We start from the raw sequence: 20187 nt of genomic DNA, 5'->3' as shown, positions 1-20187 counted from the left end.
ATTCATCCATCGGGTGTGGTTTAAATAGCCTCCTGTAGTGCTTAGGTGTCTCCTTCCACAGCCACGCCTAAGTAAGAAAAGAGTTCCTGCTTTCCAGAAGAGTTCCAGAGTTCTGAACCTAGGGAGTGGCTCCTGCCCCACCCAACAGGAAAAGTAGTCCCAAACAGAAGAGGATCAGGGGTTCAACTGGCAGGTAAGTAAGCAGCATGGTCTGCTGCAGGTAAGTCCACCCAAGCATTATGAGCCCAGCGCTTCCAGCGCTGGGACTGGGCATCTTTATGAGCCTGGTGCCACTGGCGCCAGGACAGGGTCCAAAAGGTCCCAATTGGGACTGGCTGGCACTCGGAACCGGGGTTATGGGTCTGCTTCCAAGGGAGTCGGGCAAGTCCTGATCTTTTGGAAGCAGAGATCATGACACTATTGTTCTCCAGCATGGGTCTAGCAAACCCTCCCTCCTACACCACTGCGACTCTTCTTGGTCATACTGCCACTTTACGTGCTTACCAAATCTGAAGATCTCTGCCAGAGAAGGGGCTTAGGTAGAGGACTGTCATTGGCTGGGGGCAGTATGACCCAGAGGTCAGTTATTGGTTTAGAGGAGTAATACAGTTTGTAAGTGAGTGTTGTTCTTTTACCAAGGATTCCTGACCTGACGACAGGGAATATTCATGACCATATGAATCCATGCCAGACCCATGCTGGAGAACAATAGCTACAGGTAAGTAACATGTTCCGTATCCATGTACAAACGATGAACTGCCGGCACATTAGGATTAATGCAGTTTATCGGTCTGACACCAGCACACATTATATGTTACATGTTATGTTAAAGGTTTTTATATCGAGCACTGTTGCCACCTGTGTGTTATCTTGGCGCTGTGGCATTCTGTAAAACAAGAGGGCAGCAGGTGGGATAGATTAGTAGGACTGAGCGAGAAAAAAGAGAACTGTGTGGTGCTGTTGACAGCTTCAGTTTGGCCTAAACTGTTTGCTTAGCGTAGGTGTGTTTTTCGTTGGTAGCCCCCATGTGTCCATTGGGTGAGGCTATGTGTGGTTTGTATTGTTGTTGTCGTTGTAGTGCTGTAGTGACATACCTGCAGTTTATTGTGCTGTAGAGGTATGGCCTTGTTAAGATCAGAGTTTGAGAGGTGTATGCAGAAGGATGAGATTTTTTAGTAGTGTTGATTAGTGGCAGTACTATTTCCTACTCCCTCTGTTTTGATTCCCTGTGGCACATATCCCTTCCCCTTTCGTGCGGTCTGGTGTGCCACAATTACCACTATGTTGTGTGCCTGAAGTGTGGGTCCTCAACTGGGCTATTCAGTTGCAGCACCCTCTCTACCCCCAGTGTGAAAACCAATTCCTGCCCACATCCCTTCCCCTCCTAACACATCCTGGTGTGCAGCAACCCCACCCCCACGGGCTCCTCCAGGGGGGGGTGGTCTCCCTCACACCTTTTTTTTAAACTAAGGCCCTTTATCTCTGTTCCAATTAAGTCAGACCCATCTCTCTCTCCCCTGTTGCCCGTTTGACACTCTTTGGGGATGGGTCCAACTAGGTCTCCCTCCCATTCAGGTGCCTCTCCACTTCCCTGCACTCTATCCTGGCTTGCATACTCCCCAGTCCTTTTCAGTTGTGTGTTCATTTCATGGTACATGGGTGTTTATTCGTTGCCGTCCCGTTCTCAGTTGAAGAGCCAGGTTTATATAATTTTTCTGAATTTTAGATGGTGTTTAGATGGTGTTCCTTCATAGTTCGGGGAGGGAGTTCCAAAGTTTTACTGCTAAGCAAGAGAATGCTGAAGTTTTATCCTCCTGTATGGTTTAGTTGGATTTCGTTGCTGTATCTGAGTGATCTAGTCGGCTGGTAGATGGTGATTTTCTTTTGTATGAATTCTGCTGCTAGGCCATTAATTGCTTTGTGTTATGCACATTGTTTTGAAGGTGATTCGTTTTTTGACTGGGAGCCAATGTAGCATCCTTAGTGCCGGAATGATGTGGTCCCTTCTTGAGAGTTTGAGTAGTCTGGCCACTGCATTCTGTATACGTTGCAGTTTCTGCAGTAAATAATCCACCATTCCAAGGTATAAGCTGTTGGTGTAGTCTATCCTGGACTTAAGGTAGATGGACAGTGTTTTGTGCGTGAAGGAGAGGAATGGTACAATCTTTTTGATCGTGTGTAGGTGGAAGGTGGTTGTGTGTAGGTGATTATTGCATTTACTTGCGGTTGTAGGGTTAGCTCACTGTTTATTAGGATGGTGTTTCACAACTGTGGATGGTGTGGTTGTTCAAAGTTCTGTGGGCCATTGGATGTACTGGTTGCTTCCTTGGTTGTTGGATGTAATCATGATTTCTTGTCCGGGTTGGTTTTGAGGTGGTTGTTAGTGTTCATCCATTGGTAGAGTTCTTTGAAACTGTCTCTTAGCGTTGTGTTCTCCTATTGTTCATCGCTGGTTTTGTAGATGATTTAGGTGTCATCTGCATAGTTGTAGCAAGTGAATCTGTGTCTTTTGATGAGGTTGATTAGTGGCGTCCTATAAATGTTGAAAAGGAGCAGGGATAAGGAGGATCCTTGTGGTACTCCACAAGTGGTGTCCCACAGTGCGGATTTCAGTGGTATTATCCATGCTGTTTCTGTTCTTTCAGATAGGAGAGATTTAATAAAGAGAAGCGCTGTGTCAGTGATCCTATTTCTTTGTCTCTTGATGAGGATGTTATGGCTGACTGTTGAATGCTGTGGCGAGGCCGAGTAGTATCCGTGCCGAGTTTGTGTTGGAGTCTGCGTAGATCTTTAGGTCATTTCATACAGAGAGAAGCCCTCTCGGTCCCTCTCATGGGTCTGAAGCGAACTTGCGCATGGTCCAATAGTTGTTGATTTTCGTAGAGTTAGGTCTCTAATAGTTTTGATGGATCGGGAATGTTTGAGATCGGCTAGTAGTTTGAGAGGTCTTCCACATCGCCTGTTTCCTTGAGGAGTGGTTTGATGTAGGCATATTTGAAATCTTGCGGTACTCTTCCCATTGAGAATGATAGGTTGAAGAGCTTTAGGTAGCATTCCAATAGTGTACCCGGTGTAAAAATTGATTTATAGATGTCTGGTGGGCAGGGGTCCATTTGGGAGCCTTCTTTGCTTTTTTTTTTTTTTCCTACCAGGCTCAAGAGTTTTTCTCTTGACATTTGGGCAAAACTGTTCAGCCTGTTCTGTGGTCCCGTGATAGGTAGGGAATGGTGCATGGTCTGGTTGATTGGTCTACTTTGTATGATCCGTTGTATGTTAGTGATTTTATTCTTAAAATGATCTGCGAGATCATTGCATACTTTTTGTGAAGATACCGGCGTGTTATTGCATCCAGAGGGATTTTTCATCTCGTTTACGTTGTTGAATAGTTCTGATGGTGGCTTTTGTGATTTAGTCATCGTAGTATTTCTTTTTGGCCTTAAGAGTTCCTTTTTTTATGCTTGGATTTGTTTATTCTGTAGGCGTGGCCGTAGTTTTTCCTCCATTCTTGTTCTAGTTCCTATTATTTATCATTGTATTGAGGTGGGCCATGAACCATCTTGCCACTGATTTCTTTCCTGATGGGATGAGGGGGCTTTCTGGGGAGATGCTGATGTGGTTGCTGAATTGCAGAGGCAATGCCTTAGAGGAGGGGGCGATGTTGTTGGTGTTGCCTGACGATGGTGAGGATGACCTGTGGGGACAGAGGGAGAAAACACATGTTGCATGTGCTTTCCAGTTGTCAGAGTAGGGGTTCCGGGCCTGTGTCCTCCCGATTGGAACAGGTTCAAACAGGAATTGCCCTTTTCTTCATCTGTCCTTCACTTCAGACACCCGGGCGAGAGACGCCCTTGATCTAAGAGGGAAGAGCAGAAAGGAAGAGGTAGTGCTAAGAAGGTGGGCACAGCATAGGACGGGTAACCTAGAACCACTTGCACCTGATCACCAACTGCTGTCTTAACAAGTGTTCACCAGTAATGAAGCAGTTGCAGCCCAGTGCCTTCAAATTGCTTTTGTGACTCTCATATACATGTAATCTTCTATTTCTGCACTGAGAACTCAAGCCTCTTAATAAGCCATTTGCCCCAAAAAAAGATACACTGAGTGTATACTATCTAGTAAAAAAGATACACTGAGTGTATACTAAAATCTGATCAGATATTGAATGTCCATCAGTGCCAACAATGAATTACTTCAAACCATTATTTCCACTTAATGTAGAGCCAAGTTATTTCGTTGCTTTGTTTATGACGCATTTTGCTGTCACTGCCTCATTGCAGCATAACTGGTCTACTGGCTGCCAGTAGTGATGGCTAGACAACTGCACGCCTCTTCTACTCACAGTAGCAGCCCTGTGCTCATACAACCTGCTATCAGAATACCACTACTACTACAAGAGGGCCTTGGAGCAAGGTCAGGGTGCGCTGGACAGGCTGGGTTCCAGGGCGGGGTCATGGGGGCGGAACCCACATTAGGCATACAGACAGAGGGATGCATTGAAATCCCCATTTGCGCTAATAGCAGGGGTAGGGATTTGAATGGAAGGGGATTCGGTGGGCGACACTACGGAGATGGGCTATGTGGGTGTTATTCAGCGGATGGGTTTTGATGGAATGAGATTAAACTAGTTGTTTTACTGGGAAATATCGTAGAACTCTTCGTGCATGGTCCTATGCCAGACAGGAAATAAATGCCTGCATGTTTAAATTCCCTGCCATATCTCCATACATGTTTGAAGCGTGTTCATCGTGATCCAGTGATTACTCCCCCCATCCCCCCTTGTTTCAATAATTGGGACTTCTGAGGCAGTTCACAAATTAGGTAGAAAGAGAGGGGTGGCAGAAGTCCGTTTTTGTTAATTCCACGCTGCAATAATATATAGGGCAATGCCTTGTAGGGGTCCCTTGCACTATGGGTAGCCACTGGAAATTGCTCTGTTTACATTCTGCTCTATATCTCTTTTTGACATCCATGATCTTGGGTGCTTTGGGTCGGCAATGGCCGCGAGTCCTTTTTATAACGCAAGGATGTTCTGCAATAGGGTCTTCACCTGTACACTGCCCATAATGGACTATGCAAATGCACTGGTGCTTTCACTTCACCATTGGCTACACCAAGTTCATTACTGCTCTTAAATTACTGAAAAATGCCAATTTTCTATTTCTAATGCATAGGTTCGGTGTGACAATTGTTGAGTAAATCCTGTATATAATTCTCCAAGGATGTCTGTGCATTGGCAACTGGGCATTCGTACAGCTGATGCACAGACGCCCTGACCCTGAGATCCAGCTTACCCTCTAAGCACCTCCTCTTCTAAAACGTCGGTTCATATGGACCCTCACAGGCTGCGAAGGAGTGACAGACGTCACAGCCTTTTTATCCCAGCATCCAAATCTGCAGGCTCTACAAATGACTATAACTGGTTAATAGTTAACCACGTTAAAGGTTAGGGTGGGTGTTGTAAAAAGCACCAACCCCAGTGTGTTTTATGTACATCGGTTCATTATAAAAGGGTTGTATGCTTGACTATGTGTAAAATCTAAATATCAGGAGTCATTCTTGTGTTCCCAAAATGCTCTTTGATTTTATCCAAAGACGGCAGGACCCATATTGTTTGTGCTATTTATCTCCTTTCCCTTTCACATGGCAATAGTTCAAAACAGTGCAATAGAAGTCTGATATTAGAACACTACCATTCCATTAAGGACAGTCTGATACAAAGGGTTTTGCTTGGTTTAAAAAGAGTGACCCTTTTGTTTTCTTTGGGGACCATGACAATGGACCTCCTTCCAAGATGGCTGGTGCAGTATTAAACACGAGTTTGTCGGTAAGGGGCCTGAACTGGGGGTAAATCGGGGCCTTTACTGGCAAAAACTGCCAGTAATACCGGCCGGCAAATGCTCCCATGAAATCCAATAGATGTACCGCCCTTACCGGCACTTGTAATCTGGTGGTAATACCGACAGACCAAGTAACGGTAATACTGTTTGGTGGTATCCCACCAGATTTACCGGCGGGATACCACCAAACATGTAATGAGACCCAATGTCTAATTTTGTGCGTGGGCCACTGATTGGTTGGTAGGGATGCTGAATATTTGCATTTGTTACAGTATTTATAAACCCCAATAATTAACAAAGAATTAATGGCAAATACAATCCTAAACCCTGCAGCTTGGTTCTCTGGTCCGTATGCCAGAACCCCAGCCCTGCCTATCCATCCCAACAGGCTATCCGCATCCCCCTCACTTCTCCCATATAGACAGTGCACCCTCAATGCAGGAAACCAATGAGGGCAAATGTATATTTCCAAATAGCATGCCAGGCACTGCATCAGGGATACCTCTGTCATTGCGGTTCTCATTGAACAATAAAAAAAAACGGCAACTCGCCACCCATCAAGATATCATTTTTATTAAATCTTTTGGCAACTCTTTCAGCAATCACTGGGTTGCCTATAGCAAATGTGCCAACAGGGAGACAGGGACGTCATTTCACCCAAATGCCTGGGGTACCGGAAGTGACATCACACAACCCTTGACCTCGGATATCGCATGAAGTGATGCCATTTGACCTCGCCCCCACATGACACCACGGGAAGTGATGGCACACAACCTTTCAAACATTGACAAAACGCAAAGTGGCGTCACACAGCCTTGTTCCAGTGCACTAAGAAAAATACTGTTACGATATCACTGTAGTGTATACATTTCATACAAGAATGTATCACCATATATAACATTCATATCAGTGTGTATAACGACAACAACCGTAAGGCAATAAAGCACTGTCAACCGTCCGGTGACAAACTGTTGCTGCTGGGACGGGAAACGGTGTATGCACAACCGAGATAGTGAGAAACACTGAGATCAATAAATGCCAGAACAAAACATTTTTAAAAAGCTTTTTACAGGGGTAAACTCCGCTTCTGCCCAGAGAGAATGCATACATTGATTCCAGATTAGGAAGCGCAGTGTCGCCAGGCTGTACCACCTGCTGACAACAGACCTGCCAACCAAGTCTCCCGCAACTCGCTGGGGTCTCCAACAAAAGGGGCTGTCTCCTGCACTGCCACAATTTAACATTCTACAGCAAACTAGTCTGGAGGGAATCTTCCTGTTGTGCAAGCAAATCGCAGTCTTTCTTGGGATAAGTTAAAAGGCTTGCCCAATTAAATACTTGTGTGGTAGAAAAAGGTTTCTTGATGTAATACAAAATGATGGAGGTGACTGCTACTTTAATCTCAGAAAGGGGTAAGGAGGAAATCTGACGCGGTCAGAAGGCATAGAATACAGAAATTGCAAGGGGAATGTCTCGCTCCTTCTGCCAATGTGTGTCTGCCCAGTGGTATTGCGTACCTCAGACCATCCATCCAAATATGCTCCATTCCACTTGAACGATTGCATAGCCCTGTATTTTTCTTTGCAATGCATTCTGGGATTTGTAGCCCTGTGTTTAGAATGGAGAAATGCAAGACTATCAGTCAAAGAATGCATGTAAAAACACATGACTGGGATAACATCTCCCGATTGGAATGTAGCAGGTATGTCGAGAGTCATACGCGTGAAGCTCCAAATTTACTTAAGAGACTATCTAGAAAGTGTGGATCCTTCTCCATTTTGGATGCAACATTTCGATTGGCAACCTTCCCCTTAGCAGAGTAAATATGTAGATTAGAGTATCTCTTTCAGGCATATGTATGAGTTCAATCTCAGCTGAAAAATGTTCTCTTGTTTTCACTCTATACACATGACCAACTAAATGACCAACAAAACCCTTCTCTGCACCTAATTAAAAAATGAGACGGGTCGACTGCCATTGACCTATGTTCACATGATTTGCTTCCTCAGAATAAATGCAGCACTTCTACAGTTCCCTGAAGTGCATGGCACGTAATACATAAAGCATTGGGCAAGCAAAACAAATAAAAAACAGCTTTGGCAAAGCCAAAAGGTTTGGCTATTTAGGGCTTGACTAGGTATTTGCTGGGAACTGCCTTAATGGCACTAACTGCCCAAAAGATGGTAAGAGCTGGAAAATGGTGTGACTGCTTAGGCATGTGATGTCAACCCCTTCCAATGGCATAACAGCCTATGACAAATACATTGGAGAAGAGTTGGACTCCATTGTGATGTAGAAAACGCTGAGGGTTGCCCTGAGTCAGTTTAAAAAACGAATATTTTGTTTTTGTCCTGGGGTGGCAAGGGAGACAGCAGGGTAGCAAGGGAGACCGTAGGGGTCACAGCTGCGACCCCCACATGACATTCCTGGAGGGAGAACACATAAGAATTTGCCTGAGATGCATATATGACACTGCCGACATGACGAGTACATCCGAATACATTAAAGCCGTGTGTCTAATAAAACTCAAATGATGGTGTAATTGCTTTAGCACATGGGATCCTCTTGGCAATGACGTTTTATTTTGCCACCAGATCAACTGGGACCAGTCAGCGGAAGCCATTCACAACTGGATCAGAGGGAATGATAAAGTGCCAGGAGCCTGGACAGAGGTCAATGGGCAGGTACGTGTGAAACCGCAAATGTTTGGTTTTATATATTTTTATGATAAAACTGTATATTGCTTACATTTTCACGAAGTCTGAAATCCTAGTTTCAAGCTTGAGATTTTGAAGAGTATGAGAGATTCTTAGACTTTGTAGAAGATTAGTTTTGGCTTCTGTGTTGCTCTTTAGTACCATCTAGAAGTGAGCCAAAATTAATGCTAGAGTTTATACAGAATGAGGAGACTGGGCATCACCAAGGTGTTCCGTTTGAGGTTCTTGAGTAGGCCGTCCACTGTTATTGAGTCATGCTAGGTTTGTGCATTAGCATGCTGCGCACATGGGAGGCGGAGGTGAGAAGGAAAACGAGGAGGATAAAGGAACAAATTGACCGTCTCCAGTGTAGCGGGCAGAAAGAGGTACAAGTGGGAGGATGATGTATGTGTGAGAAAGCCATAGATAACACCTAAAAACCCGAGCAGGGGCTTCTGGGGGCATCAGTGTTTTACTCATGTACACAGATGTGACAGTCCTTCTCACCATAGTTGTTGTCTCCAGGTGTTACCCTGTCAGGTCACCTGGAGATAAAGATGGAGGGGGTGGAGAGCTACTCCTGGTGGACTTCTCCCTCGTTCTTTTGTCTGATTACCAATTCAACGAATAAAGTATTGAGATCTACATATGGGGCCTGCCTCAATAGGGTAACACTTACAGCACCAATATACCTAATTTAAACTTCTTCTATTTTACTGTTGACTTCTGTTCTGATCCTAGCAAACGCTAACAAAACGTAACCTCTATATTTAAAACTATGACCGATTGACAGCCTTTATGTACTTGCAAAATTCCTTGCCTTAAAATACTTGTCTACTCTACATTTACAATGTATTACTTGCTTAATTTGGTTCTTAACTTTTACCCGTTTTCGGATTCATATGGTATATCTAGATGTGGCTCCCACTTGTTGTGCTGAAACTCCACCCCATGAAGTGCTACAGTCACATTACAAGGCATGCATGGCTTAACTTCTGTAGTATCTCACCCACTCTGGATGCTCCACAGGGGTAGTGTCACTTTGCTCCTAGGGATCTGTTACCTCTGCAGCTCTGCAAAGTGCCTGAAAGAAGTCTGTTGCTTCGGGACAGGCAAACCATCAATGCGGGGGGCTTGAAGGCAGAGAATGTCTCTGCTGCCAAATCTCTTCCACAAGTTGGTGATCAGAGATTGCTTCATCCCAAGATGGTCCATTGAAAGGCAGTTAGAATCCATGAAGGATCTCAATTCTTCAATAAGGTGGGCAATGTGACAAGCGGTATATGTGTGGCACTTCCATGTTGGAATGGCCTGACCGCACACTGGATCTGAAAAGAAGGATTTTCTACGGAAATCGTTCTTCCTCCAAATAAAATAAGTCCAGACGCAGCCACCCCACCACCCTACCTTTGCCAATTAACCTAAGGTCCCAAACACCAGACACTCCCAAGTACTACTAAACCCTCTGGTGTCCTGTCTCGGTGCTGTTTGCCTGGAACCTGACAGGCTGCACTGCCTCTTAGCTCCCTTGTCAGGGTCAGACATTTGATGTTCTGCATATTGGTATGGGTTTCATAAGCAATTTCTTGCCACATTGTTTGTATTGCAATTGTTATAGCTAAAGGGCTTTTTGTGGCAAAGTGTAGAGGATCTTAATCATTCTTTCACCCACACCCCACATTCTACCCATACCTGATTGGTGGGTCCAAACATGCACACTTTGTTTAACTGAGTGTGTACTGAGAAAATGCAAATTGTGGTTAAACAAATAACTCGCACTGAAAAATATTCAGTGAATAGACTATTGTGGTTTCTTTAGGTTGAGATTGTTGGCATGCATTCTGGCCAGCCCAATCATCAAACTACCATTCCAGGGATCGAAATTATGACTGGATAAGCAGGAGCTAAAAGCAGCTCCTGGGTATCCAGCATTAGCCTGTGACCAGGAGCTACCACTGATGAACAGCAGCTAGTATATAGCGTTCCACAAATCTAGCTTACACATAAGATGGAAACATATCACTTTGTCCATTATTTATGAACCCTTTATGCTTGAATTGTATATAGATGTGTCCTAATGATTATTTATAGACTGTGACAAACGCACAACCACATGGGGGAGTTTGTTCAGCATCAGTTGGTCTGGGGAGCCAAAAGTAGCCCCTAGCAGCTGTTGGTGTCAAGATAACCAGGCACTTGTAGGCCATAAACAGAAGCTAAATAGCTCCCAGCTCCCCACAATTCTGGACCCAGCATTCCCCTCCACCATCGACATGCAGGCCACCACTGCTGCGTCTCTGTCAGAGCCCTGCACAGCCAAACCAGTTCCCTTCAGAAGAGCCTAAAATGTGCTTGTTTTAGCAGGATTAGGTTGTAGCATTAGCCTACTCTGGAAGGGACTGAAGTCGCTGATTTCTTGTATGCACTAACTGGACCCTTCAGGGCCACTCTACATTTAAATTTGTAGAGGCAGTTTAAGACTTGATTTGTTGGAATGGACACTAGATTTGGAATTGTTTGAGTGACTGACTAGTTTTACATGTGCATTATCGTAGATTGTGATAAGTGACTCATTCTTGTGAGTAACCCTAAATTGATTCTTGTAATTGGCTATTTATTTGATTTCTTGGGAGTGACTCTGGATTACTCTAGTTGGGGGGTGGTTGAACATTCAGATCTTGTGACTGCGTTTACTTTTTTAGTGATTCTAGCTTTTGGTTCTTGGAGTGACACATTCGGTTCTTTTGAGTGGCCTAAGACTTGTATTCTTTAAACTAGTTGTAGATGCAGAATCTTATGAGTGGGTGGGGGTCTCCAGATTTCTGTTTTTGGCGCAGGCCTGCAAAGAACTCTTGAGATTGACACGTGTCAGATTCTGGTAAGTCTGTAGATGCAGAGATGTGAATCCACTGCCCCTCCCAATAGTGCACACACTGACTCTGGGCCCCCACATTTGTGAGTTTGAATCTACATGTTGAGGGCCCTGAGACCTGATCCTTTCCCATAACCAGAGAATAAGTTTCTTCTCATAGGTCTGACATGAAAACCAAAAGAAATGTGCACACATCTGCCCCACCTGAAGGATGCTTCATGGAATCCCACTTCAAGCATGAGCGTCATTGAAAAGCAACTATACTTTCTACAAAGTAATCTCTTCGAGACATCACATTAAACCATGTATAAGCTCAAAGATCCACAAATCCCACAACAAAGAACCTTCATTCGAGCCTTCCACTGTTTCCCTCAGACTCTGGAAAGAGCAACGCGCTCAACTAATCACCCCTCCTCCAGGCATTCTTTAATAAACTAAAATCCCACATATTCATCTGGTTCCAGTCTTACACCAAGTATTCATCTTGGAATTGCACCCTCAACATGGGGAATTTTGCTCTTCGCCTTGTTCCTATGTTGTGCTATGTATTATACATAAGTGATTAAAAATACTTGACATTGTCGCACCTCTACTATGCACAGCCCTCCAATCATTTTCAGCTATTTCACTGCTACTAACATAGCCTAAATGAAAATACAAATTTGAATCAATGGGTGTGCCTCTAGATTTAGATTGAGGTTTTAGATCTTGGAAGTGATTCTTGATATATAATCTTTTGAGGAATTTCTTTATGGATTCTTTGGAATGACTCTGGATGTAGATTCTTTCAGCAACTACAGATTTAGATATTTGTGAACAATTCTGTAGAATGTCCTATTAGGATTCTTGGGCGTGACTATATTTAGATGTTTCAAACTAATTGAGGTCTACATTCTTAGAAGTGATTCTAGATATGTTGGGAGTAACATTTGTGTTCCTGGCAGTGACTCTAGCTTCAGATTATTGGCATTGATGCTAGATCTGAAGTCTCTGGAGTGATGATGTGGATTCTTGGGTCTGTCCTGGATTTTACCTTTAGGAAGAGGCAATAGATTTGGACTCTTTATAGAAGAGTAAGTTATATGAGGCTCTTATGCAGGAGATTGGGATCGGCTTTCTTTGCAATGAGACCAGTAGAACATACAACAGTTTGACCCTAGGCAGACAGTCTCTTGTCACCAATGGCTAGTTTCTGGTGGTGTAGTGTTTCCACCAGTGACTAAAGTAGCATATACTTTGAGTCCGTGGGTAGTTCTTGATCGTGGCTTTCATGTAATGTGATGTGGGACTCTAGGAAATTATATATATATATATATATATATTGCGGCCACAGATTGGAACGTGTTTCTCTATCTGGATAAGAACCATATGGTCATGGTTCCATGTCATTTCATTGCAGGATGTTTTTTCACAGTTTTTTTTTTTACTGTGTTTTCTTTTAACGAAAAAACCCATCGAATTTTTTGAAATTATTTTTGGGAGGGGTTTCCCCCCCAACCTCCTATTCCCTTTAGTGTTTTATGTATTCCTAAACACCCATACCCCATATTAATAATTTTCTAACCCCCACTAAAATATTCGATGGGTTTTTTCGTAAAATAAATTTGCGGTAAAAAAAACCTGCAAAAAAACATGCCGAGATGAAAGGACGTTGCACCATGGTTATATAGCTGAATCAAGAGCCACCCTTTACTGCTATTGGAACAATGTTTTCTGTTTATTTGTGGAATGTTGATTAGCTGCTTGAGGCTACTATGATATGATATGAAATGTTGGTGTAGTCTAGTAGTACTCTTATTCTCCCTCAGGTGATAGTGGCTGGATCCTTTTCCTTCAAAGTATTGTTGCAGATTTTGTCATCGCCAATGGTAGTGTTAAGGTTGGGTGACTTAATTTGCTTTGTGCAAAGCTCGACATGTTTTTGTTTTGGGCTAAAGGGGGGGGCCTCAGAATGGATGGCATGACGTTCTAGAGCGTTTTGGCTGAAATGCATTTTTAGATCATCCTAGTAGTAGCGTCTGTGCCCGGAATTTTTCAGTCATTGCCAGTTGGCACTCGTCCATGTATTGATAGGAGAGCTAATTGTTAGTGTTTTGTGTTGAGTGATCAATGATTTTGAAGTGGACCTAATAGTATCGGTATGCGTGTGGTTTTCTTAATTTTAGTTGGCTAGTAGGTGTTTCAGGCAGTTGACATAACCTTTTCAAGATAAAGGCTAGTATCAATTATTGAGACATCCAAACCTGACTCTGGGGCCTAGCTGGCAAGTTAACATCCACTATGCACACTCAAGTACCTTTTGGTCTGGAACAAGCTACCCTTCTACAGTCTACATGGTTGGTTTTGTGAATTTAGTAATAAGAAATGAAGGGATTTGGTGATCAATGCTGTAAAATATAGGTCTAAAGGGGTGAAATGTCCTCCGGTGAACTGAAATGGTTGAACTTCTCCTTCAATTTCAGTTTGCTGGTAGAGCGGATTCATTCCTTGTTCCACCGTTTTTTGGAACATTGAATTTTTAGTGCTTTTTAGCTTCACGAGCCAAATAATTCGACCAATTAGGGCGCTAAATCCTTACCTGGCCCTTTAATTCACCAAAATGTGAAGCTAAACTGCATAAAAATGAAATTTACAGCAGGAAACCAGCCGGATTCGCTGTTGGGTGAAATGGGCAGATATGCCTAGAATATGCCATTTTCCCTGCAGAGTAAATTTCGACAATTTTTCCCACCCTTAGTCCTATTGCTGCCGACAATTAAGGCTGCTGGTTTCATTCCCATGTTTTGGTGATATTTTTAGAAAGTGGTCTGCATACCACTTACCCCTGAGCCCATGCGCCACACCTGCACATTGGTGATAACGGGAATGGCTTTCATCAATGATGTTACCGACCAAATTAATTCAGCATCTAACACAGTCGAAGGTAGTGTATGGAACTTAAGATGACCAGAGCCACCCTCGATCATGATGGTGAGTCGTTTATGTGTATATGTTTAGTAATGCTGCATTGGCCTTAAGTGTGTGAGTGAGCGTTATCATTTGGCAAGTAAGTGGACAGTGGATTTGTATGTGTTTTGAGAGTTCAATGGTATATGGTTTTTCATGCATCTTTTACAAGAAAGGATGAGGATATTCTGTAACTAAATATGCTATGCCGACTGGTCGTCCGACCTTCCAAAAGTAGATTTCCGTACATATATCGTATTTCACAATCCATGAACCCCTTGCTCGTTCCCGTTTAAGCACTCTTTAGAGGAACTTGACTTGCAAGAGAACTGTGATTTAGATGCTTTGGAAAAGCCTGGTGCAGAGACTATGCAATGCAGCCATGAACTATAAGTGTCCAATGGCGTCGCTAAGAAGGGGCGGCCGGGGCTATAGCCCTGTGTCTTTCGGTTGTAGCCCCGGATTGAAGCTCCGGGGCTAGAACCAAAAAGCAAGCTAGCCCCGACATTAGCGTAGCCCCCTATCTTTTCTAGACCTAGCAACACTGCTCATTGTTTTAATTTTTCATTTCAGAAATTGACATTTTTTGGCTCTACCTTTACAAGCAACGGGCCCGCCCCGGAAGGAGAAATTCTGGAAATCCCAGGCGCCAGCAGACCAGCGGTAGTAACGAAAACTGGACTTTTGCTCTTTGGAAATGATGGCAAAACGGTAACAAACACCACATATATCAATATATACCAATAGCCTGCATGGAAACTTGCAATACCTGTATAAAATCCTGTATGTAGCACTCTTATTGCAGACATCGACATGTGTGAAGCAAATTACGTCACTACTCTCATTGCTGTTAAATTGTCATGTCAGACAGTCAGTCTGTGCCAGGAGCAGAAGTATGCCTTATTATAAGTATTGTGGAGATACCATTGGTAGTTCGGCTATATTGGATTGCTGTTATCACCATAATACCCACTCGGAACTGGAGGTAAATCCTCAAGATTCTAAGGTGGTATTATTCCTGTTATGTTGTCCCATGGAAGAGGTTCCAGCAATGCTAATCCCTCCTATGTTTGGCACTAGTTCTAGCCAGCCTAATCCATTGTGAAGGGACATGGGAGCTGTAGTCTAAAAAATCTAAACCGCAACAGTTTACAGATCTGTAGTCTAGAGGAACTCTGACCTCTGTCTAATTTCTTGATTTGTTCATGGAATTTGTCACAGACTTGCATTATTCATCTGTCGTACAGTAGTTGGTATTTTGTGTATATTGGCTGGCAATGGCTCTGCGAGGTAATTTCTCTCCCTAGACTTCCGTGTCCTGCCTTTAGGACAGATATTCGGCAGGACAGACTCACCCTTCTGAGGTTGAGCAGCATGTCATCAAGTAAAAACACCCATTGTTATAGATGAAACATTGTTATGGTGGCAAACACCTTTCCATCCAGAGCAGTACATTTAACTTAAGTTTTAAAGTCATTCAAAAACTCTCGCTAGGTGTAAGTAAAGTACACTATTTAAATTTTCCCACACAGAACTATGCAATCCATTTTGTCCTTTCATATGAATAAATCATTAAAAAAACATATTTTAACATAATGCTCTGTATTGATCTGGCTTCAGTAATAAACACTCCTCAGAGACTGCTCTATTGAATGTCTCCATCATTCTCTCTAATGCTCACCACTCGAATCTCTCGCCGATACTCATCCTTTATGGACCTTTCTGCCGCTTTCGATACCATCAACCACTCCTCTCTCCTCCTCTTCTCCAGGAGCTTGTGTTTTGCAAATCTTCTCTTGCCTGGATCACCTCCTACCTTTAAGGCCATTCCTTTAAAATCTCATGAAACTCTCAAACCTCTGACCCCATCCCTCTCCCTGGTGGTCTCCGCCAAGGATCAGTCCTTGGACCTATGCTCTTCCACTCTATACCTCTGCCCTAGGAATACTTCTCACATCCTTTGTCTTTCACCATCACATTTTTGCTGATGATACTCAAATATTTTTCTCATTTCCCTCCTTCACTTTAGCCATCTCGGAATGGATTATGAACTGTCTCACTGCAATTCATCAATGGATGGTTCTCTGCTGCCTTATGCTGACATTTTCAAAAAATGAAGCCCTTTCTCCTGGATTCCAATGCCATTCATCTATCTCCTCCCGCATGATCTTGCACACACACCAAAAGGATTGCAATCTTGGGGTCCTTTTTGTTAGTGACCCACAACTGCAACAATTAATCGCCACCTCTGCTGCTCTTATTAACCTCCTAAATATTCGGGAAAAGGGTCTTTTCTTTTACTAACCACTCTACAAAATCTCTAACCTCCACTCTCATGCTCAGCAAACTTGACTAATGCTCAAACATACTCCTTGTCCTTCCTATCGACTCTTTCTTCCCTCTAGATATGTCAGGCTGAGAGTTATCCTATGTCCGCGGAAGCTGCTAAACCCCCGACAATCCCCCTGAAGTGTAATCCTCAGAACCCGATAATTATTGGCTCTGTTAACTACACCACAAAGGGAAAGGGGGAAGTGGATAACATAAGAAACACCAGGCTGGCGACGTTCTGACTAGCTGATGCGGAACCTGCAGTGAATACATAAGAACATACAGAATCCTCAAATTACTTTACTACCTTTAAATTATGAAAACTTTATATCCTTAACTAAATCCTTAACTATGTAAAGAATCATACCTGGTTCTTCTCTTTTAAGATCTTAGAGAAGATTGGAGTAATAGCTGATAAAATCTTTCTACCTTTCTTGTGGCTTTGAAAGTCTTGAAAATAACAGCAACTCCTTTGATTATTGAACTCTTAAGAACATTGACTCTGGCCCTATAAACTGTTAAATGTTCCAGTTAAGAAGACTTAGATGAATCCTGTTCTTTCTTCTTAATAAATAGAGATCATAGTCTCTTGAAGAACTTGCAAACTTTTCCAAGTCCGTTGAAACCTTTTCGCGCACACGCGCAAAAGAATTACCCGCGCAAAACACGCGTTGAAGAAAACATGCGCCGGAGAATAAAAACACGCGCTGAGGAACACACGCGCTAAGAAAACACGCGCTGAAAAAAGTCACGTAGCAGTATTTTCTTACTCTCGCGTACATGCGCTTTAAACACCCGCGCTATGAACACACGCGCTATAGAAATCACGTAGCAGTCTTTTCTCGTGCACGCGTACTCGCGCTATGACTACACGCGCAATGAACACACGCGCTCTGAACACTCGCGCTGGAACACACGCGCTAAAGAAATCACGTAGCAGTCTTTTCTCACGCACGCGTACACGCGCAATGAATTCACGCGCTGTAGTTTTCACGTATCCGATCACACGCAACAGTCCAACATTGCTCGCGCGCGTTTAAAAATTAAACGTTGAACTATAAACAGAGTAACATCAGTTCTTCTTTTGAATTTTCATTTACAACCTCCTAAAGTTTCTCATGAATCTGAGCTAGATTTACATATCCAAATAAAGTCACTTAGCTTAAGAATTTTTTCTTCTCCAAAAGAACTTCCAGAAACTCTCCTGCAAACCTGAATTCTTCTCCTGAACAACCCATCATAAGTAGCCGCTCGACTGCCAGGATTTGAAAGTTCAAATCCACTAGGCCAAAGACTTCAGCAGGAGCAGCTACAGACACGTCCTCTCAGCTGGGGTTACGACGATGAAAGGCAGAGAGTGACAGTTTAGAGCGTTCATTGTTGTCCTGCAGTTCTCTCTAGCCAATCAAGGCTTCTATTGTAAAACTCCATCTTGCCTTGGGCCAGAGCCAGGAATCTGTATAGAAAGGCCAAGGCCAAACCCACACAGAAATAAAGGGAAATAATTAAAGGGAACCTAACAGTAATTAAAGGAAACCTGATGACAGTAATTAAGGAAACCTGACAAGATAAAGCCCTTAACTTCATTCTACCCACAACATGCTGGATGGCTCTCCATGCACAACAGCTCCCTTTTCAAGTTCCTTCTAGTCTACAAAGCGATCAATGGCCCTACTCCTCAGTACCTACCTGTCTGATTGTATCTCAGTTTAATCACCAGCTCGTTGCCTCTGATACGGCTCTAAACTCAACCTCATTATCCCATTCCCTTCCTGTGCCACCTGTTGCTTGCACTCTTTCTCCCAACGCGCCCTGCTGGAGCCCACAGCCCATAAGAATCCAAGCCTGCCCAACAGTGGATCGATTCAAAGCTGGGCTTAAACTTCAATTACTTGCTAAAGAGGTAGCTCTCCCTATCCTCACCCCATCCACTCTACCTGGTGCCACAACCGCTTCCAGTAACAAATGATAATGTAATTTTGTATATTTAGATAGTACTCCTCTTTACTTTGATGCACCTCACCCCCTTAGGTTAATTCTACTTTTGTAAGTCGCCTGTTTTCTATATTTTTTTTCTTTTCTGTTTTGTTTTGTCCCTGGTATATGTCCCACTTAAACTGTCTCAACACATGTTCACATTTTCGTGCTCTTGTACAGGCACCATGTACAAGAGCATAAATGCCTCCGCCATCTGTGAAATGCGTTATTGTAAGTCTTTGCTGTTCGAAATGGACATCCCTGTTCTTCAAATAATACAAATACAATCAAAAAGTGTGTTTTAAAAAAAAGAAAATGCATGGAATGCGGAACTTGGCTTTAAACCACTGGTTGAAAACAAAACTGGTAGTTTTACGGAGTAAAAGCAAACCCCCTCTGGTCTCTTACCTGGCCGCACCGTTTAGTAACATAGTCGTACTTTTGCGATGTATAATGGAAAAGGTGTGTTTATGGAATGGAGCTTCAATGGGAATGTGGCACGGTATGCAGCATTGGGACAGAAGAAACGGTATGAAAGTAGGAGAAATCTTAACTAACAGGAACTGGGTGTAACATGTTGTATTTCACTAAGGATTCTTATGATCAAAGACGCTTCAAAAAATCTATATTATTTGAAAAATGAGACTACTGTGATAAAGTGAAAATATGAAATTAGTTCAGCATTTCAGCTTTGTTGATTCAGACAGGAGAACAAACAAGCATACTATTCAAAGAACTGCTCTTCCACAGAGGCTCAATTAGAATGTTTTATTCTCCAAACAGCTGGTGGTGAAGAACATCCAGTTTGAAGATGGGAAGATGATTCCTGCATCCCATTACTTCAAGTCCTCCGACAGCACCACCTTACAGCTATCTGATGAAGAGAAAAAAATCTCGGGGGAGATACGGGTGAGCGGTCTCATTTGGCCAAATGTCTGGTAGTTTAATTTAAGACTAGTTTGGGCAGTGGGATAGTCCTTGCCATTTGATGGCCACCTGTGGTTGACTTTTTCTGTTGTCATATACAAGGTAGAAGGCTGAGCTTCACTTGGGTAAGTACTCCCTCCCACACACCCTAAGTATCCTTTTAACAGTGTCTTGCCGAACAAGGCACACAGCAATGAATACTGGAGTACCTGGTTCCTGAGGCAGTGTAAAGGTTGGTGCTACTCTGCAGCTGGATATTGTATTTTCTTCCCTCCAATCCCTGCTTCATAATACCTAGACAATATTTGGAAATTTGATGGCAATACCTCAAATGAATATAAGTGCCTGTGCTGTTTAAAGCAGTAAGTTGGTCTGTTAAATAATCCCTCCTTCCAGCAACATATTGTATCACAAGGGCTGTAAGCGTGGGGGGGTGGCACTACAATTTAGGAGTATCTCAGTATGCAGAACAGCAAGGCTAGGGACTAGGATCAGCTGGATAAGAGTTTTTATGTGTTTCCTAAAGGCGAGATGGAATTATATTGCAGCGGTCCGCTTGTAGGATGTTCCAGAGTTTTGTAGCATGAACGGCCCCTGAGCC

General features: G+C 43.2%; 1 protein-coding gene across 4 annotated transcripts in view; it reads left to right on the top strand.

Moving 5' to 3' along the window:
- The window catches only part of ALDH1L1 (aldehyde dehydrogenase 1 family member L1), a 685374-nt gene that overhangs the window by 373226 nt on the left and 291961 nt on the right, over positions 1-20187 (top strand). For all 4 annotated transcript variants that reach the window (XM_069643393.1, XM_069643394.1, XM_069643395.1 and 1 more), the window contains 3 exons: positions 8432-8521; positions 14925-15062; positions 19443-19568. In XM_069643393.1, coding sequence (XP_069499494.1) covers positions 8432-8521; positions 14925-15062; positions 19443-19568 — 354 coding nt within the window. The remainder of the gene's footprint in view (positions 1-8431; positions 8522-14924; positions 15063-19442; positions 19569-20187) is intronic.

This window comes from Ambystoma mexicanum, chromosome 2p, assembly GCF_040938575.1.
Source record: "Ambystoma mexicanum isolate Mex_15411 chromosome 2p, UKY_AmexF1_1, whole genome shotgun sequence".
Classification (NCBI taxonomy): domain Eukaryota; kingdom Metazoa; phylum Chordata; class Amphibia; order Caudata; family Ambystomatidae; genus Ambystoma; species Ambystoma mexicanum.
Note: the sequence above shows the minus strand (reverse complement) of the source record. Positions and strands in the feature narration are given on the sequence as shown.